Source organism: Oryzias latipes, chromosome 5, assembly GCF_053564925.1.
Source record: "Oryzias latipes strain Hd-rR chromosome 5, Olatipes_Hd-rR_3.1".
NCBI classification, from domain to species: Eukaryota; Metazoa; Chordata; class Actinopteri; order Beloniformes; family Adrianichthyidae; genus Oryzias; species Oryzias latipes.
The window spans coordinates 36,369,040-36,391,205 of NC_136241.1; the positions used below are offsets into that span (position 1 = coordinate 36,369,040).

Sequence of the window (22,166 nt, forward strand, 5' to 3'; positions counted from 1 at the left end):
ATGGACGTGTGGATGGACGTATGGATGGACGTATGGATGGACGTGTGGACGGACGTGTGGACGGACGTGTGGATGGACGTGTGGATGGACGTGTGGATGGCCGTGTGGATGGACGTGTGGACGGACGTGTGGACGGACGTGTAGATGGACGTGTGGATGGACGTGTGGATGGACGTGTGGACGGACGTATGGACGGACGTATAGATGGACGTATGGATGACGTATGGATGGACGTATGGATGGACGTGTGGATGGACGTGTGGATGGACGTGTGGATGGACGTATAGATGGATGTATGGATGGACGTGTGGATGGACGTATAGATGGACGTATGGATGGACGTATAGATGGACGTATGGATGACGTATGGATGGACGTATAGATGGACGTGTGGATGGACGTATGGATGACGTATGGATGGACGTGTGGATGGACGTATAGATGGACGTATGGATGGACGTATAGATGGACGTATGGATGACGTATGGATGGACGTATAGATGGACGTGTGGATGGACGTATGGATGACGTATGGATGGACGTATGGATGGACGTGTGGATGGACGTATAGATGGACGTATGGATGGACGTATAGATGGACGTGTGGATGGACGTATGGATGACGTATGGATGGACGTGTGGATGGACGTATGGATGACGTATGGATGGACGTATAGATGGACGTGTGGATGGACGTATGGATGACGTATGGATGGACGTATGGATGGACGTGTGGATGGACTGACAGACGGAGGGATGGTCGGTCGGTCGGACGGATGGATGAAACTGAGAGTGTGGCAAACATTTTTATTGGACAAAATCGACACTTTTTTTAACAAAGCAAGAATCAATCCTTAAAATTTTAAACAACCTTTTTTTTATAATAAACAGTCATAACTTTGTGTGAATAAAGTCATTTAAACATTAATTATTACATCCTGATGCAATTAAAAATCATTTTTCTGTTAGAGCAACAATCATCAAAGGAAGTCAAGGATCAGATTAGATGTTTACTTCCATGTGCAGGACAACGGGGGGGCTGGGGGGTCACATTCACACAGCACTGCTTGTTCTATCAATGTTATTATTGATTTCCATTCTGCTGATCACTTCTGTCACCAGCTGCTGAACCGTCTCAGAACGCAGACGGCCGACCTCCAGGACGCCGTCGTGATTCACGCAATCAGAATCTTCGTAACTTTTCACCACCTGCAACAAACCAATCAGCTTGTCATCAGCAACCACCAGATCAACCAATCCCTGCTGTCCTTGTCCCAACACAAGCATGCGGTGGGAATGACCTCACAGGTAAAGATGGTCATCCCAGCATCAGCAGGTACAGAGGATGGATGGACCCTATCAGCTGTACCTTACCTTATTGGTTATCAGAGAAAGACCAAAGACTTGCATGCCACAGTGAGTTGCCACGACGACCTCTGGTACTGTACTCATACCTGGAAGGGCAGTAGATGATGGACGCGGTCAGTCGACCTCAGAGAAATTCACAGGTCATTTCTTACACGTCAAACAGTTTGCTATAAACTGAAAGATGATGTCATAGATTCAAGTGGTTCGGTTTGTTCTTACACTGAAGCAAACCAAAAAAGCACTTCCACCAGATGCTCATATGGGGGCGCTATTATACACAGGAAGCAGAAAGGTGGCAAGTTCCTCTGCCACTTAGGAAGAAGTGTCTGCAGGTCTCCACTACACCACGGCCACCAGCAGACATATACAAACCAGTAGCGATCCCCGTGGCTCTCTTGTTTCGCTCAAAAACATTTGATTTTAGAGCCTCGGCTCGTTTAGTTGGGTCAACACCTGAGTTCAGGTGAGCTTTCAGACTCAACAAACGAAGCCAAGCATCCAAAGGAAACTGATATGGACCAAACAGATCAATGTCAAAGCACCCCCATTCAACAAGATTCTTTTCTTTTCTTTTTTTTAACTTGTCCAACAGCTGAGCAGACAGATGAGAGCTGAAAGCCTCTTGTGTTACACATATTTTACTGTTACAACATGGATTTATGATTCATCTGACACACGATGGGTATATTTGTAATTTAGTCTAAACTTTATTTATATTAATGATATTTGTAACTGTCTTTTGTTGGACCGACGGAAAAGGGAGAGGGATGTTAGAGTGTGTGTGTGTATGGGGGGGCGTAAGGGCAAAAAAGAAAGTTTATAATCATTACCATCAGGTGTAACTGTTGGTCAAAAGGGGCGGGGCCTGTCCTGACACACACTGTTGGCTTCAAAAAGCTTCACATGCAGACATGAACACGGTACAAATAACGCTCACACACACACATACTTATGCATTCAGACACACAAACTATTTGTTCAGAGCTGAGGTGGATGATGGGATGTAACAAGAAGGGGGGAGAGTGTCCAGCCATCCCCACACCAAGACCCCCGCCACAGCAGCAGCCAGAACCCCCCAACACAGATAGAGAACAACCGCCCCCCAGGCCAGGGCCAGCAGGACCGCCATGGGGCCCCCAGAGCCAGATAGCAGGGAGGCATGGGGGGACAGAGAGTGCTCCAGCCCAACCAGAAGAGCAGCCCCCCCCCGCCGGCGCCACACCCAGAGGGCCCAACACGGGCCCCTTCATCGGAGAGCTCCCCCAGTCCCAGATGAGCAGCAACCACCGCCAAGGAGTTCTGGGAATCCCCCCGCTTCGACCCCGGGCACGAGCCAGGGCCCCCCAAGGGAGACCCGCTAAAAACTCCAGGCAGCCATCCACCCAAACTGAGATCCATCGTTTGTGAATGTGTGTTTAGTTTGGGACAAGTTTCATCCTGTCTGGAAAGAAAGGTTACAGATAGAGGTGGGGGGGTTGCAGTGTGGTTTACTGCATCCTTTCCCGGTGACATCTGGCAGGACAGTCAGTGAATGGCTTCCTTTTGCATTTATTAACACTTTTTGTAACTTCTTGCACATTAGTTGCAGTAAGAAAAATAGAATGCGGATGTAATCAGTTAAAAGGTGAGACGTTAATGTGTAAAAGTGAAAACTTCAACATTTAGTCTTTGTTTCCTTTAACTCAACAGCTCTGTGGGTTTCTTGGAGTTTTAACCTCTTAAGCTGATATTTGAGGAAACCCTCTACACATGTAGAATGAACCACTGTGGTAATAGAACCAAAACCTGGTGTCCACGCATGACGACACCAGGTCCTATGACCTAAAAGAGTTAAGTTAAGGCTCCATGCCCTCAGCCTCTGAGGCAGGGGAGTCTAACTCCAGGCCTCCAGGGCCTCCTGCTGCTTTTTCAGAAATCCTGTCTGATCTGCTGTTGATTACCTGGATCAGGTGTGTTTAGCCAATGAGCAGCTTCAATGGCAGGTTGGTAAGAAAACATGCAGCACACCGGCCCTTGAGGCCTGGATCTTGACCCGTGTGCTCTAAGGTGATAGCAGCCCAGATGATGCTGCAGCTTTGCATTTGAGCCCGTACCAACTGCATCCACGCCCAGGCGGTGCAGCATCCTGGCCTCGGCGATGGTCTCAAAGTTGGGACCCCCCACCATGGCGTAGACGCCCTCCTGTACAAGACCGGCGATGTCAAGCTGCTTGGTGACCTCCAGGGCCAGGGAGCGCAGCCCTCTGTCGTAGCAGCTTGACATGGCGGGGAAGCGAGGGCCAAACCTGTGGGCGGCGTTTCAAACGAGAGCAACGCTTAGTCAGCAGGAAAATTCCTCAACAAAGAAAGGTCAACGTTTGAGCGTCTACACTACTTGTCATCGTTGGGCCCATGAAGTGGATTCAGACCAGCCAGTCCAGGGATGTTGATGTGGTCTTTGATGATCATGATGTCACCTGGATGGAGATGGTCAGCCAATGAGCCGGCGGCGTTGGTCACGACCAGCGTCTGCACTCCCATCAGCTTAAAGACTCGGATGGGAAACGTTGTCTGACGGACACAATCAGCTTTTTGGTGAGTTAGGGAGGGGCGGGGGGAGCAATCCTAGGCCTCGAGGGCAGCGCCCCTTTCTGGTTTCCAGAAATCCTGACTCCTCCCACTGTTGGTGACTTGGATCAGGTGTGTCCAGCCAATCAGGTGGGTCTGGGCAGGGTTTGCTGGAAAACAAACAGGAATGCAGTCCCACGTTGCCCAACCCCAGTAAGGTTTGAACACAAAAAAAGCATGTGTTTCCATGGCAACATGACGGTTTGTAAGAATGTGAGTGTTTTCGGGAACACAGCGCCACCTAAAGGGGAGTCAGGCAGTCTCTGCATGACAAAAAAGACAAATGTTTGCTGAAAGAAACAATGGCAGCATTTTACCGACTGCTGCAGGCTGCATGTGACTGAACACATGCTTCAGCTGAGCATGCTTAACACGCAGGCATGCAAACACACACCCATCCACAAACACACACACACCCTGACTCACCCTGACTCACACTTTTATTTTTTAAATAATTGTGTGTTGTTTTTTCTTTCACTTAATTGTCAAACAAAAATGTGGCGGCTCGGCTTTATGTGTAGCAGGAGGTTTTTGTACATCGACTGTGTGACACAACCTCCAGGAAGAATCCACAGAACCGTTAGACATGACGGTGGGGGGGCTGTTCATGGGTGGAGGGGGGGCTGTTCATGGGTGGAGGAGGGGCTCTCCGTGGGTGGAGGGGGGCTGTTCATGGGTGGAGGAGGGGCTGTTCATGGGTGGGGTGGGGCTTTTCATGGGTGGAGGAGGGGCTGTTCATGGGTGGAGGAGGGGCTGTTCATGGGTGGACGGGGCTTTTCATGGGTGGAGGAGGGGCTGTTCATGGGTGGGGTGGGGCTTTTCATGGGTGGAGGAGGGGCTGTTCATGGGTGGAGGAGGGGCTGTTCATGGGTGGACGGGGCTTTTCATGGGTGGAGGAGGGGCTTAAGGTTGCTGTTCAGAACCTCAAACCTTCTGAAGAAGTTGTTGAGCTCATTGAGGAAGCTGATGTCATCAGTTGTGTGTGTTTCTAAACATGCATGTGTTTCTCTAAACGTGTGTTCCCAGCTTTTCTTTGATTTAAACATCTGTTCCAACATACATCCCATCAGTGACTTCCTGATGCTGCGTTCACACCGGGCGTGGAAACGCGCGTTTAAGCAACCACTTCCAGTAAAACATCTATGTACACACATGTAAATTCGCAGTTTGGGCTTCCCCGATCAAAATCTCACGTTTATGTTTTGCTACAGAAATTTGTAACCCTTGGTCTATCCTAGACACTTTAACGTTGGGAGTTGGGTCATCTAGACCCACTAGACAGAGCTCTGAACCTTTTTTCTTCAATGATTTGTGATCTTCACTGGTGTCCATGGATTACATGAAATCTTTCCACCTTTATCCACCTTTGTCATGGTAACACCTCAATGGAAGGAGAAGAATTTAATAATTGCTGGAATTTTATGACGCCAAATTTGTTATGAATCCGAATAAAGTGACAGAAAAAGATTCCTACGACTTTTCACACCAAAACTCCTCCAACTGCAGGTTCATGCGCTATCAGGTAGCAACAGTCCAACGTTCATTAACCCACATTCAACAAGTTCCTGAACGCGCCACATATGCCAGATGTGAAGGTAGTGGTAGAGGTCAGTGAATGCATCACAGTGATATACTGACCTTCAGCAGCGAGTGTCCTTCATACATGTGGAAACGACCCTGCATGCAAACACACGACCTTCCCTTCAGCTCGCCAAAGACCAAGCAGCCAGCGTGACCCTGCACTGCAAACACACACAAACACACACACCTAAACACACAAACACATGTACACATGTAACCACACACTCAACAGAACAAAACACATATACGAACCGACAAAGAAATACGTACAAACACACACAAAAAAAAAACACATTCAAACACACAAACAAAAACAAACACACAAACAAACACAAACACATGCAAACACACAAACAAAAACAAACAAACACACAAACTAAAAACAAACACATACAAACACACAAACAAACACACATACAAACAAATGCACACAGACGTTCTGGGTGAGCAGACGTTTTTCATCCTGATCAAAGAATTCTGTTTAGTTCCCAGGATGAGGATGTTTAGGTTTGGAAAGAATCTGCTGCAGAAGATGAAGAAGATGATGAAGATGAACAAGATGATGAAAATTGAGGTTTAAACTGAGGTTTACTGAGATGAGGAATGACGTTGAAACTCAACACAGGAAGTCATCACCAATCAGATGGATTCTCACTCCGGGTTTCCCAGAATTCTTAGCCCTTAAAGTGAGCTTACCTGTGCTTTGAGGGAAACCTGGGATTTCAGAGTAACTAAACTGATCACGACAGCTGAGGCTGTCAGCGAGCCTGCCCAGTCCAGAGCCACAGATGATGGACACCTGGGGGCGGTGCTTAGTCCGGGACATCAGCCACTCAGCAGTCTTCTGGTAGTCATCATGGCTGCAACAGGAAGAAGAGCCTCCGTTAACCTATGCAGCTGCACTGGAACCTGCAGCCTTCAGGAATCCAGAGGAGGGGATCCAGGCTTAGTGGGAAGTTTTTAAAACATTTGACTGCTGGGAGAAATTTGACTGAAACATCTGAACTTTGACTACTTACTCTGGAGATGAACAATAGAAATATCTATAGATGTATGAATTAAAAATGCCTCATCAGTCCCAGCCAGAACAAAGATGTCTGTCAAAATTTGAATGATTTCTTTCATTCTAAATTCAGACCAAAACTGAAGAAAGAAAGTGTTTCAGTGCAGAATATCAGTCGGATTCAATAATTACTACAACTGTGGAAAAACAAATGCTCAGAAAATATGAACTATAAGGACGATATGTTAAGGTTGGACACAAAAACAACAAAAAATCAAAAAGGTTGTGTGGGTCTCCGTCATTTGATACATATATATGTTTTTGTTTGTTTGTTTGTTTATAAGCAGTATTATATGAAGTATTTCTTTTGCATTCCAAAGGATAGATTTGTTTCAATCATTTCATGGGGTAGTTAAATAGGGCGGAGGTAATACGTTTTTATCTTTCTGTCCTCTTATATTTTCTCTGCAGATAAGATTGTTGTGTAATTCTTGTTGTGTGCTGTGAAAATGAATAAATGAAATAAAAAACCAGAATCTTTGTTACTAAAAGTGTAACGACAGGTTTCTGACAAATCCTGCCGTTTGCCCTGAAGCAGGAGGATTGTACTAAAACTACGTCTCCAGTCTGTCCTGCAGCCACTTTTACTTTCTAAATATTGTCTGGACATTCTTGAATTTTGTGATTTTTTGGTGTAATTTGCTGAGTTTAAAACCATAATTGTGATTAAACAGAGTGTTTTTCCTATTCTAACACAGATATGTAGGTTTTTGTTTTACTTCTACATGAGTTTCTGCAGTTTGAAGTACTGTTACTTTTACTGCAGTACAAGTTTCAGATCGACGACAAGCTGCTTTCTATAGAAAAAGTCGGGATTTTTACAGATAAGACGGTTTAGTTCTTCTACTTTTGTAACGATTTATGTCCCAAGGGGGCTGCTGTACTTTAGTCTAAAAACAGATGACGGTAACAGAAAAAAAACGACTTTGTTTCAACGGAAATGACTTTAATGTCGTCATATGCTGAAAGCTTCACAACAAAAGCCTTTTTGCCTCACAAAGCCTTCATTGACCCCCCCCCCCCAGAGTGAAAGCAGGTTGCTGCTGATCTGAAGGCTGTTTCACTGCTTTAGTGTCTCAGCAGAGCTGCTGGTCTGGAACACGAGACGCTGATTAGCAGGGTGACACATTCAGAGACGCGTTAGAAAGGTGAAAAAGAGACAAGGTTTAGCGTTAAGGTCAGAGGTCAGCTTCACAGGAGGCGTCTTACCTGATCTGCTCTTTGCTGTGCATGCTGAGGAGAAGACGCTCCGATGGAGGAACAGGAGAGGCTGAGAAAGACAAGCTGGCTCCTGCTGAGCCGCGTAAATAGTCTTCCAGCAGGCTCCTGATTGGCTCAGAGCTCCTCCATTCATGGTCAGCAGCCAATGGCATCACCACGAAAACGTGTTGAGATTCTGAAGCGACTTTTTCTTCTCTGATGATTTTGGAAAACCAGAAATATGTATAAATATAAAAATATAGATAAATATGATATATTTTTAAGACGAAACCATCAGCTTCAGAGTTTCTGTATGAAGAAGAGCAGATGTGCAAGAAAAGAGTTAGAGCCATAAAAGACCACTGTCCACGACGAAGACCTCCATCCATGATGAAGACCTCTGTCCATAACGAATACCTCTGTCCAGGACAAAAACCTCTGTCCATGACGAAGACCACTGTCCACAACAAAGACCTCTGTCCTTGATGAAGACCTCCCTCCATGATGAAGACCTCTGTCCTTGATGAAGACCTCTGTCCAGGACAATGACCTCTCTCCTTGATGAAGACGTCTTTCCACGACAAAGACCTCTGTCCTTGATGAAGACCTCCATCCATAACGAATACCTCTGTCCAGGACAAAGACCTCTGTCCAGGACAAAGACCTCTGTCCACGACGAAGACCACTGTCCACAACAAAGACCTCTGTCCTTGATGAAGACCTCCATCCATGATGAAGACCTCTGTCCATAACGAATACCTCTGTCCAGGACAAAAACCTCTGTCCATGACGAAGACCACTGTCAACAACAAAGACCTCCATCCATGATGAAGACCTCTGTCCTTGATGAAGACCTCCATCCAAAACAAAGACCACTGTTCAGGACAAAGACCTCTGTCCATGATGAAAATCTCTGTCCAGGACAATGACCTCTCTCCTTGATGAAGACCTCCATCCATAACGAATACCTCTGTCCAGGACAAAGACCTCTGTCCAGGACAAAGACCTCTGTCCACGACGAAGACCACTGTCAACAACAAAGACCTCCATCCATGATGAAGACCTCTGTCCTTGATGAAGACCTCCATCCATGACGAAGACCTCTATCCTTGATGAAGACCTCTGTCCTTGATGAAGACCTCCATCCAAGACGAAGACCTCCATCCACAACGAAGACCTCTGTCCAGGACAAAGACCTCTGTCCATGATAAAGACCTCCACCCACGGTGAAAACCTCTGTCCTTGATGAAGACCCCTTTCCTTGATGAAGATTTCTGTCCCTGATGAAGACCTCCAACCACAACGAACACTTCTGTCCACGACAAAGACCTCTATCCTGATGAAGACCTCTGTCCTTGAAGAAGACCTCCATTCACAACGAAGACCTCTGTCCAGGACCAAGACCTCTGTCCATGATGTAAACCTCTGTCTACGACAAAGACTTATGTCCTTGATGAAGACCTCCATCCACAACGAAGACCTCTGTCCAGGACAAAGACCTCTATCCATGATGAAGACCTCTTCCCACGACAAAGACCTCTGTCCAGGACAAAGACCACTGTCCATGATGAAGACCTCTGTCCACGATGAAGACCTCTCTCCATGATGAAGACCTCCGTCCAGGATGAAGACCTCTGTCCTTGATTAAGACCTCTGTCCACGACGAAAACTTCTGTCCTTGATAAAGACCTCTGTCCATGATGAAGACATCCGTCCAGGATGAAGACCTCTGTCCCTGATAAGGACCTCCATCCACAACGAAGACTTCTGTCCCTGATGAAGATCTCTGTCAACGACGAAGACCTCTGTCCTTGATAAAGACCTCTGTCCACGACGAAGACCTCTGTCCTTGCTAAAGACCTCCATCCATGACGAAGACCTCTGTCCACGACAAAGACCTCTGTCCACCATGAAGTCCTCTGTCCATGATGAAGACCTTCATCCACGATGAAGACCTCTGTCCAGGACAAAGACATCTGTCCTTGATGAAGACCTACATCCATGACGAAGACCTCTGTCGTGGACAAAGGCCACTGTCCACGATGAAGACCTCTGTCCATGATGAAGACCCCATCCACGACGAAGACCTCTGTCCATGATGAAGACCTCCATCCAGGACAAAGACCTCTGTCATTAATAAAAACCTCCATCCACAACGAACACCTCTGTCCACGACTAAGAACTCTGTCCTTGATAAAGACCTCCACCCACGGTGAAAATCTCTGTCCTTGATGAAGACCTCTGTCTTTGATAAAGACCTCCATCCACAATGAACACCTCTGTCCACGACGAAGACCTCTGTCCACGATGAAGACCTCTGTCCATAACGAAGACCTCTGTCCATGATGAAAACCTCCTTCCAGGACGAAGACCTCTGTCCTTGATAAAGACCTCCACCCACGGTGAAAATCTCTGTCCTTGATGAAGACCTCTGTCTTTGATAAAGACCTCCATCCACAATGAACACCTCTGTCCACGACGAAGACCTCTGTCCACGACGAATACCTCTGTCCACGATGAAGACCTCTGTCCATAACGAAGACCTCTGTCAATGATGAATACCCCATCCAAGACGAAGACCTCTGTCCATGATGAAGACCTCCATCCAGGACGAAGACCTCTGTCCTTGATAAAGACCTCTGTCTTTGATAAAGACCTCCATCCACAATGAACACCTCTGTCCTTGATAAAGACCTCTGTTTCACGATGAAGACCTCTGTCCTTGCTAAAGACCTCCATCCATGACGAAGACCTCTGTCCACGACAAAGACCTCTGTCCACCATGAAGTCCTCTGTCCATGATGAAGACCTTCATCCACGACGAAGACCTCTGTCCAGGACAAAGACATCTGTCCTTGATGAAGACCTACATCCATGACGAAGACCTCTGTCGTGGACAAAGGCCATTGTCCACGATGAAGACCTCTTTCCATGATGAAGACCCCATCCAAGACGAAGACCTCTGTCCATGATGAAGACCTCCATCCAGGACGAAGACCTCTGTCCTTAATAAAGACCTCCATCCACAACGAACACCTCTGTCCAGGACGAAGACCTCTGTCCTTGATAAAGACCTCCACCCACGGTGAAAATCTCTGTCCTTGATGAAGACCTCTGTCTTTGATAAAGACCTCCATCCACAATGAACACCTCTGTCCACGACGAAGACCTCTGTCCATGATGAAGACCCCATCCAAGACGAAGACCTCTGTCCATGATGAAGACCTCCATCCAGGACGAAGACCTCTGTCCTTAATAAAGACCTCCACCCTTGGTGACAATTTATGTCCTTGATGAAGACCTCTGTCTTTGATAAAGACCTCCATCCACAATGAACACCTCTGTCCACGATGAAGACCTCTGTCCACGATGAAGACCTCTGTCCATAACGAAGACCTCTGTCCATGATGAAAACCTCCATCCAGGACGAAGACCTCTGTCCTTGATAAAGTCCTCCACCAACGGTTAAAACCTCTGCCCTTTGATGAAGACCTCAGTGCAGCCTTTGACACTATCGACCACGGTATTTGACTCCATAGATTAGAGCAGGACATAGGGATCAGAGGATCTGCTCTCCAGTGGTTTAAATCCTATCTGTCCGATAGGTATCAGTTCGTTAATGTAAATGGCCATTCCTCTCAGTGCACTCGAGAACTATGGAGTCCCACAGGGCTCAGTCTTGGGACCGATCCTGTTTACGCTTTATATGCTACCCCTAGGAAACATAATCAGGAAACACAGCATTAATTTTCATTGTTATGCCAACGATACGCAGTTGTATTTATCCATGAAGCCTGACCAAAATGACCAGATAGAGAAACTGAACGCCTGCATCAGTGACATCAAGACCTGGATGACAATTAATTACCTCCTCTTGAACCCAGAAAAAACTGAGGTCATTATACTAGGTCCTAAAAACCTCAGAGATACTCTGTCTGCTCAGATAGTCTCCCTGGATGGCATAAGTATAGCCCCTAATTCCACAGTTAGAAACCTTGGGGTTTTACTTGACCAGGATTTATCATTTAAGGCTCACATATCTCAGGCATGTAGAACTGCCTTTTTTCACCTGCGGAATATTGCTAAGATCAGAAATATACTTTCTAAGAGTGATGCTGAAAAACTCATCCATGCATTTGTGACGTCGAGGCTGGATTACTGTAACTCCTTGTTAGCAGCGTGTCCTAAGAATTCCTTAAGAAGTCTCCAGCTTGTTCAGAACGCAGCTGCTAGATTGTTAGCAGGAACTAGCAGAAGAGATCACATCACTCCTGTGTTGGTTTCACTTCACTGGATCCCAGTTGATTCTAGAATTAAGTTCAAGATCCTCCTGTTAACCTATAAGGCCTTACATGGAATGGCCCCGTCCTATATTAAGGACCTCATAGTCCCTTACCATCCAATCAGAACACTTCGCTCGCAAAATGCAGGACTGCTTGTGGTTCCTAGAATTAGTAAAAGTACGGTTGGAGGTAGAGCGTTTAGCCACCAAGCCCCTGTCTTATGGAATAAACTCCCAGCTCATGGAAGAGAGGCCGACTCAGTTTCTACATTCAAAGCTAGACTAAAAACATTCCTCTGTGGACAGGATTATTGTCAGACTAGTTAGTGTTCAGAGATTATTTAACCTAATGTTAATTTGTTTAAATTAAACTTAATAACTATTTGTTTTAAAAGGCTGCTAGAAGTTGAAGCTGGGGTAACTATGGTGCACTGGGGTTCTGTCCTCTTTTCTCATCTACTTCTACCCTTCCTCTCCTCTATTCTTGATCATAATTTATCATTTAGTTCTCCATGCCTCTGTTTGCTGCAGTGATTCATGTATTGTCCCTCCTTCCCTCTTTCCCCTCCTGCGGAGTGGGAGTGCTTCCAGATTCCAGTTGGTTCATCCGTGCTCCTGTTCCTGACCGTTTACCTCGTCTCTGCTCCTGCTCCTACACCTGGCTGTGGTTCCTGTCTCTGGCTCGACTCGCGCCTTTGACTGTCCCCACAACCACGGCTGGATGAAGCTCGTCTGCTGGACTTTATATATAGTGTTTGATAAAGTTAGATAGAGTTCTGGTAAATCGCTTGTCCGTCCTGGGGGAGGATCCCTCCTTCATGTGGACACCCCTGAGGTTTCTTCGTTTTTTCCAGAATCTGTTTTTTTAGGAGTTTTTCCTTACAGAGGGGGGAGGGGTCTAAGGGCAGGGATGCCAGTATAGCATAGTCAGTTTGTTAGTTCATTTTAGTATTTTCCTATTGAACTCTTTGTATTCATGATCCTTTTGAGTTCATGTTTTACTTCGAAGCCCATCGAGACGACTGTTGTTGTGATTTTGGGCTATACAAATAAAATTGAATTGAATTGAATTGAAATTGAAGACCCCTGTCCACGACGATCACCTCTGTCCCTGATGAAGACCTCCATCCACAACGAAGACTTCTGTCCACAATGAACACCTCTGTCCACCATGAAGACCTCTGTCCTTGATGAAGTCCTTCAGAACCTTTAGAACCCTGAAAAACCCATAAAACCAAATGAAAGCCCATTCATGACCCCAGGGGGGTTGAGTCATTTACGGGTGCATCTGTGGATGAAAATGGTTGATTTACTGAACCCAGATGGGAGTCTGAAAAGACATTTATCCTTATATGATTAGGGAACCGGTCCAAACAGAACCGTTACTGAATCCTGCAGGATTTTTGCTAGAGGTTCAACAGGGTTGGAGTTCTTCCTCACAGACAGAAGACATGTTCCTACAGACACGCTTGAACACCATCCGGTCCTTTCTTCATGATTAGGAAACAGAAAAGAGACTTCCTGTGCTAAAGTTTACAAACGAAAATGTCTCATCAATCATTCCAGGTTTGGCCTAAACTCCTAATATTTTCATATTTGGTGAAAGAGCCGTGTCCCCTTCAGGACAGAGTCAGATCTCTAATGATGAGCAGCTAGGAACCCATGATCACTAACATGTTCCACGTGTTCCTGCCGCCATCAGCTGCCACTTATGAGGCTCGTGAGTCTGACGGGGAGCAGCGGCGTTAAGCGGACTGCAGCTAAACTCTCCATGCAGTCGAGAATAAGGACCCCCCCCCCCCACTCCCAGGTCTGATCAGAGACCTGGAAGAAACGTGAGGCGGAACCAGAACCAGTCACACGCCTCAAATCTTCGTCTGTCTGAACACAAGGCAAATGGGAACGTCTGTGTCCTTCATTAAAGTCCTGACAGCGTGAAAGCGGGCGCACGAGCCGTCCAACGAGGACCATGTGGTCCCTCGTTAGTGGGTTAATGACAAGAGGAAAGCTGCTGGTTAGAGCTGCCGCTTGATCCCGCCCCCTCCGAGAGACGGACACGAATGAAAGGTCTGAACTCTGAAGACAGTAGAGGTTCACCCAACAGGACTGTCCTTCAGGAATGTCCCCAAAAGAATGCAAACAAACACTTTTCAGTTTTTACAGACACAGCTGTTGAGAACCGAGATAGTAGCCCAGCGTTTCCGTCTATTGCCAGAGTTACAATCCATAGATAACTCACGAGAGCCACGAGGGGCCCAAGCCACGCCGGCGTCCTGCATTCCTGCTGCTCACTAAAGCAGAGGCTCGGCTGAAGCTGCTGACTGACTGTGGCTCTTTGTGCCGGATGGAGTCACGCTGCATTTTTGTGGCATTATCCTGAAGACAACAGGAGACCCACAATGGCTGCAGTGGCTCAGCGTCTGGATGAAATGACCTTTGATGAAGATGCTCTTCAGCCAAGAGGCGGCTTTGGAGTGCTTCATCGTAAAATGATGGAATCGATGAGCAGACCTACAGAAACTCAAGTATCCAAACATCTGAAGGACTGACGATGTTCTCATGAAGCCACCGCTTGGGTTTGGGTTCCATCTGCCTCCACTGTCAAAGTAAAACGTATGGAGAAGACATTTGAACATTCAGAATCCCCACATGTCTAAGGCGCTCTTCTCTTTTCAGGCCATGGAAAACTACAAAAGTAATGCTAAAGGATTACGTTATAAAAACATCCAATCAAATGAGAAGACCCACTTTTCAAAGCACAGAACAGTTTCTGTATTCAAGACCTTCAAATGTTTAAATACCGACACGGTCCATCACAGAATTCACATTTCTGATGTATTCATCAGATTTCCCATCAGGCTTTGGATGTTTTTACAGTCAGAAAAGTTTTAGGAACAATTTTAGAATTTATTGGAGTGACTAAAGGAGAAATAACTTTATTAAATGTGAATCTTCTCTTTAAATGGCAAAGAAATATCATGAGGGGATCTGTGGTGTAGTGGTTAGCACTCTTACCTCTTAGTGAGGAGGCCAGGTTCAAATCCCTGCTGGGTTCTTTCTATGTGGAGGTTGCAGGTTCTTCTGGATCATGTGTGGGTTCTCTCCAGGTTCCTCCCCCAGTCCAGAAACATGATTCAGGCCACTGGTGATGTCTGTGGAGTTGTGTGTCTCTGTGATGGATTGGTGACCTGATCAGGGTGAACAGTAGCTGATATAGGCTCCAGCAACCCCAAAACCCGTAACGGATGCAGTGTAACCCCTGTGCTATCCTAGGCACTTTAACATTGGGAGTTGGGTCATCTAGACCCACTAGACAGTGCTCTGAACCTTTTTTCTTCAATGATTTGTGATCTTCACTGGTGTCCATGGATTACATGAAATCTTTCCACCTTTATCCACCTTTGTCATGGTAGGGAGAACACGTCAATGTAAGGGGGGGGGGGGGGGTCATCTGGACCCCATAGGATAGCACAAGGGTTAATAGAACAGATGGACGGAACAGGAGATGTTAGTTTGTCTCCCTCTAGTGGCAAAGACAGGAACCGTCCCCCTCTGTTCACTGAAAATACATGACAGACGTCTTCCAGCATCTGCCTTCAGTTACTGACACATCAGCGCAAAACATTCAACCTGCCGGGACGCGGGGGCGGAGCCAAAGCAGCTCTTTTTTTTTTTTTTTTAACTTGTCCTGTCCAACAGCTAGGCAGACAGATGAGAGCTGAGGGCCTCTTGTGTTGGACATATTTTACTTTAACAAGAGGGGTTATTAATCTTCAGACAAACCAAAGGTATGTCTGAATAAACCCCTTTTGTAATTGGGGCCAAACTTTATTAATTTCAATCATGTTTGAAAATCTTTGGTGTTGGACCGGACGGAAAAGGAAAGAGGGGAAGAAGAGAAAGGGGGGGGGGGGGGGGTAGGGGGTGATAATAGGAGGGGAAGGGGGGTAAGACCATGAAGCAGCATAAAGCAACAGGTTTACTGGTTGTTAATCATTATGGTAAGGTTCAAATGTAATACAAAAAGGGCGGGGCCTATCCACACACACACACTCAAATGTTATAAACACACCTGCTAGCTGCAAAAATGTCCACCTGTCGACATGTACACAAAACAGATAGTGTTCACACGCATACTTATGCCTTTAAACCAACTAGTGTGAAATATTTCAGTCATTCAGTCATGCAAACTGTTAGTGCAAAGGTGAGCTGACACCTGTGCTCAGGTGAGTGTTTATGTTCTTCTAAAATGGATGGTGGAACGTGACAAGAAGGAGGGAGAGTGCCCAGCCATCCCCACCCCAAGACCCCCACCGCAGCAGCAGCGGCAGCCGAAATCCCCCCAACGCCACACGGGACGACCAAGCCCGCCACCCAGGCCAGGGCCAGCAGGACCGCCGCAAGGCCCCCAGAGCCAGAGAGCAGGGAGGCACGGAGGGAAAGAGAGCGCCGCCCCAGCCCAACCAGGAGAGCAGCCCCCCCGCCGCGCCGGGAGCGCCCAACGCAGGGCCCCACCGGAGAAGGACGCCCACAGCCCCAGACGAGCACCCCACCACCACCCAGGAGTTCCGGGCATCCCCCCGCCCCTACCCCAGGTACGAGCCAGGACCCCCAAGGGAGACCCGCTCGGCACTCCAGGCAGCCATCCGCCCGGCCCACGGTTGGTCCAGGGAGGAGCAAGGCAGGGGCCCGCCGCCCCCGCCCAGGAGGGGGGAACCCCGGGGAAAAAAGAGGGCCCACAAGGGGTGTTATAAATATGGCCCGACCAGGCTCGGCCATGTTGGAAGTTTGGCGGGGCCCAGCGCTCAGGGGCAAAGACCAGGACCCACCCCCCAGGGACACGAACACCCCCGGCTCAGGTGTAATATGAACCCCCCCACCGTGCGGAGAGAGCACCGCCGGGCCCAGGGAGCCAGCACCCAAGGGACACGGCCGCCATCGCCAAGGGGCCCGTACCCCCCACCAGGGAAGGGGTAGGGGACAGATGGACCCAGGTCCCACCTTCCTTGCAAAATGTGTGTGCGTGTATGTGTGTTTGAAAGGGTGTGTGTGCATGTGTGTGTGTTTATGTTGGAATGTATATATTGAAGGGGGAGGGGTGTGTGTACTAAGGGGGGTGCAGTTAAAATTGGCGAGTAGGGCACTAAGGGGACATCTCCTGATTACTCACAGTGATGTCCCCTCACCCTCCCCACCAAGGGGCCCTAAATGTCTAAGGTGCGGTTAAAATTGGCGGGTAGGGTGCCAGGAGGACATCTGCTGCTTGCTGGCAGTGATGTCCAAGCACCCCCCCTACCAAGGACCCTACATGTCTAAGGTGCAAATAAAACCGAAAGAGGGGGGGGCCCACTCCATACGGCAACCATAGGAGGGGGGCCACTGCCAACTAGCCCCCCCCCAAGGCGCATCGCAGGCTAGACCCCCCACCCCCTCACCCTAATATGAGGTTATATGAGGAAGGGGCCCCGTACCAATAGTGGTCCCCCCCCCCTCCCCCAGAATGCCCCCCCACAGGACAGGGCCGACAAGACCCCCTCCCCCACCCCACCCCAGACCCCGCAGCCGAAGCGGATGACACCCAGAGCGACCGGGGGCCCCAAGAGGGCTGTCCCGTCCCGCCCCAGAGCCAGGGAAGGGCCGATCCCAGCCCCAGGTGTAGATGGACAGCCCATCCGGCGCCGCTGGGCCCCCCCCGAGCAGGGCCCCCCGCCAACCCCCCCAGCACAGGCAAAGGGACCACCCCCCCAAGCCAAGCCAGACCACCACCCCACCCCCCCACCACGCACCCCCACACCCAAGCCCAGAGGACCACGCAGCGCCCCAGGCCGCCCCACCCAGGCGCCGGACCCGACCCCCCGACCAACGGAGCCCCCACCACCCCCGGCCAGGCACCGGAGGCCCCGACCCCCACCCCGGCCCACGGCAGAAGGGCAAGGAGCAGCGACGACCATGCCCCCCCCACCCCCTAAGTCACGGAGTTAGCTATGGGAGACCAGAGAGACCGAATTCTTTCAAAGTTACTTGAACTTTGGGCTGACATTTTTTCCAAGCTGATATGATCAAGCAGCAGATTTCTGTGTTGACTTATATTTATATTTTTTTTGCTTTTCCAATTTATTAAAATAGTTTTTTTAGCAATGCAAAGAGTTATGAAAATGATAGAGCCTAATCCTCCTTCTACATCGATGGCACTCATGTCACCAAGCACACAAAGTGACGGTGAAGCTGTGATTGAAACCTTAAGCCAGACTGATAGATCGGCACATACCTGCTGCCAGAGAGCCTGGACAGGCGTGCAGAACCATAGTGCATGCATGTAATTGTCGGGTAGATTACTGTCACAGTGCTGACAAATGTCTGAGTTACTGAGACCCATCTTGAACATCCTCTGTCCAGTGTAGTAAATTCTGTGAAGAGTTTTGACCAAAAACTTTCATCTGTGCTGATGCTCAAATCCGCATCCCATTTTGTTGTCGGAAGTGAAATATTGTTATCTAAATTACATAAAAGTTTGTATATTTTGGAGAGAGTTTTATTCATTGAGAAATTGATCAGAGTGGTAACTACATCTGGTAGCTTTAAATCGTTGTCTCTGTATTTAAACTTTTTAGTAATAATTGATTTAAGTTGCTGATATTCCAAGAAGTTATATATTCCATGTTTGTCTTGAAGTTCCTGGGGAGTTATGAATCTTCTATCAATAATTATGTGCTCTAGTTGTTTTATGCCCCCTGCTTGCCAAGCTGGGAAGTGGATAATTTTTTTGTTTATGAGGATGTCTGGGTTGTTCCAGATGGGTGTCAGTTTGCACGGTTGAATTGATGATTTTGATATTTTGAGGAATTCCCACCAGGCTGTTAAAGTGGCATTTATATTAATACTTTTGAAACAATCCTGTTTTTTAACTATTTGACTAATAAATGGAAGATCTGACAGGTTGATCTTTCCACATAACGCCTGTTCCAAGTCTAACCATGAGTTGGTTTCTGGATTATTTTTTAACCATTTTAAGATGTATTGTAATCTATTTGCAAGAAAGTAATTGTGGAAGTTAGGTAATTCTAATCCTCCATAGCTTTTTGCAGATTTTAAAGTTTTTAGACTAATTCTTGCAGGTTTATTGTTCCATAAAAAGCTTGATATGGATGAGTCTAATGTTCTGAACCATTTTAATGGCGGTTGTGTGGGAATCATTGAGAAGAGATAATTAACTTTGGGTAAGATTTTCATTTTTACTGTGGAGCCAAAGCAGCTCTGGAAATGAAACACTTCCTGTTTCACTGCACTGTGTGTGTGTTTTACATCATGCTGACATTTGACACAGGTATCAGTGGGTGGTGCACATACACACATGCACAAACACACACACACACATATGCACACACCACACACACCTATGCACACACGCACACACAGACGCACACATATGCACACACACACATATGCACAGACACACACACACACACACGCACACCCACACATATGCACACACATCCACACACACACACACATATGCACAGACACACATATGCACTCACACATATATGAACACACACACACATCCACACACACACACACATGCACAAACACACACACACACATATGCACACACACACATATGCACACACACACACACACACACATGCACAAACACACACACATATGCACACACCCATATACACACACACATCCACACACACACATATATGCACACACACATGCACAAACACACACATACACACGCACATGCGTTGGAACCACCTGCTGACATCCTAAGCAGCGTCCCTGTGCAGAGAAACGACGAGATGGAACCCTGGAGGGGTGGAGCTCCTGACGCTGCTCCAGACGGACTCATGGAGAGGAAAACGTCTGGGTTGACGTTCTTTGTCGCCGTTGGATTTCAGAGGGAAAGTTCTGAGAGTGCAAAGAAGTGACATCATGGCAGCACGAGGCCAGCGCACAAACAAGTCCACACTTCAGTAACTCTTCTGCAATCACAAGTGAAATTTATCCTTCAGCAAGCCACAGTGTGCACGTGCATGTGCACGTGCATGCGTGTGTGCATGCGTGTGTGTGTGCACGTGGTCAGCCTTGCATGTTGATTGCACTTCGTTACGGCAGTAAGCGGACTGATGGAGATGGAGGCAGCTCCTTTGTTTGTCTCAGTTGGAGGCGGATGGACAAGAGAGTGTGTGTGTGTTTGAGTGTGTGCATGTGCACGTGTGTGCATGTGCACTGGGTATTGCCTAAAGTTGCATCTGATAGCAGCATGACGGCCAATGAAACACAAACACCAGCAGCTCAGAAAACAGATGGGGGGTGCTTCGCATTAGGATCGTAAGTATTACAACTGGGGGGTACTGATGATGTCACAGCGTCGTTTTTACCCAAATCAAAGCGGTCAAAAGTTAGCCCCCCCTATTCCAGTTCACATGCACAGCAGGTATGTCACGGGACACAGTCGTCATGCCAGCAGCAGACATTGCTGCTGGTTTCATCACGGAGACGGTCCCAGGCCGCAGAGCGCATGTTTACAGCAGACACCACCCACCCCCACCCACACAACGCCCCGCACCCCCCACCATATACACTACTAAAGTGTTTCTTATTTCTGTGACCTCAGAAAAGAGTCACAGCTGAGAGACGATCGCAGCAGAAAACACGTTTAGAAAAGGTCTGGGTAAAGAGAAACACACACGTGCATATGTAAATACACACATGTATATGCAAAAACACACACACGCACACATACACACACATGAATTTGCACACACACATGAATTTGCGCACACACATGCATATACGCACACATACATATGCACACACACACGTGCTTATGTACACACACACACACATGTGTGTGACAAATGTGTATATGCACACACATGTGCACACACAAACACACATCCACACATGTGCAAGAACACACACATATAGATACATGTGTTTCTATGTGTGTGTGTGTGTGTGTTCATGCACATGTGTGTGTTCTACTTGGCCTCTGATTTCATCACATGTGTTATATAAGAGACACTAAGATTAAACTCAAACTGTTTCTCTGACATGTTTTCTTCAATATTTAATCACGTGGTGTAAAAACACATTAACCATGTTGTAGTCGCCATGATCATGTTTGTTTATAATTCCTTTTTTGGTCATGTGATGAGTTAAGACGTCATGTAGGCGCACCTGTGTTAGTTTGGTTTGATACAGAGAAGGAGCACAGCGCCCGGTATTTTCTGTTGACCGCTCGTATACTTGATTCTGAACTCTGCTTTGATGGATCGTATGACGTGTGTCGTCTGTGGCAACGAGGAAGTGGAATAAATCACGACACAAACTGCTAACGGTTCTTCCAGCCCCGTTCTTCCACAAACAAAAGCACGGACAACACGGATTAAAAATAAAATGATGAGCGAACAGACGCTTCATGATATTCCAAACATTAATAAAAGCACGTTTGGAAGATCATCTAGTATATTAAATGCATAAATGTAAATGACAGCTCCCGTTGTTTACATCAGGACTCATTTCCTCTTCCAGTATTTTCAACTCTCCTGCTTCCAAATGATTCATTCACACCAAAAGGGGACCATGTGACCGTTAGTTCTAATCAGAAAAGGTTTTTCTGGGCCCATTTACACGGTTGAATTCTGATCCCACCATTGATCCCATCAAGATATTTTGCACATGGAACCGCATCTGGTGACAACGTGACGGCGGCGTTTTGTGCTCCTTACCGACCTCATGATGTTCTGAGGCAGTCCGCTTTTCCACAAGTCCTACATGCAGTTCTGCAGGTCACCCAGGGGTCCGGTTATCCAGTCTCTGCCTCAGCTGGTCCCAGACCTGCTATATGGGGTTCAAGTAAAAAGTCATTTCTGGCAAAAGCACAGAAGCCACGCCCACTTCCTTAGGTCCAGCTCTGACTGCTCTGGCACCATGCGGTGGACAGGAAGTTGGGGGTGTTCTGGTGGAACTGGGTGATGACAATGGATCCACGATGTCTCTGAGGACAGTACCTGCAGGTATTGGACCGTCTACAAGAACCTCGTGATGCCGTCCA

The 22,166-nt window shown here is 47.4% G+C and overlaps 1 protein-coding gene across 4 annotated transcripts; it reads right to left on the bottom strand.

Annotated features, from left to right (window-relative positions):
- Window positions 1–793: 793 nt before the first annotated feature.
- Window positions 794–21,931, bottom strand: pnp4a (purine nucleoside phosphorylase 4a). 4 transcript variants are annotated; one of them, XM_078947887.1, is made up of 11 exons: window positions 21,845–21,931; window positions 15,116–15,288; window positions 14,616–14,698; window positions 13,204–13,317; window positions 7,828–8,034; window positions 6,252–6,415; window positions 5,613–5,716; window positions 3,742–3,917; window positions 3,462–3,652; window positions 1,375–1,454; window positions 794–1,209 (listed from the first exon to the last, which is right to left on the bottom strand). In XM_078947887.1, exons 3-11 carry the CDS (start codon window positions 14,687–14,689, stop codon window positions 1,054–1,056), a joined length of 1,266 nt encoding a protein of 421 aa, XP_078804013.1. In that variant the 5' UTR covers window positions 14,690–14,698; window positions 15,116–15,288; window positions 21,845–21,931; the 3' UTR covers window positions 794–1,053. The 4 variants fall into 4 exon arrangements, with proteins under 4 accessions (XP_078804013.1, XP_078804014.1, XP_078804011.1 ...); XM_078947888.1 differs by lacking the exons at window positions 14,616–14,698; window positions 21,845–21,931 and having other exon boundaries at window positions 15,116–15,250; XM_078947885.1 differs by lacking the exons at window positions 13,204–13,317; window positions 14,616–14,698; window positions 15,116–15,288; window positions 21,845–21,931 and having other exon boundaries at window positions 7,828–8,332.
- Window positions 21,932–22,166: the final 235 nt, after the last annotated feature.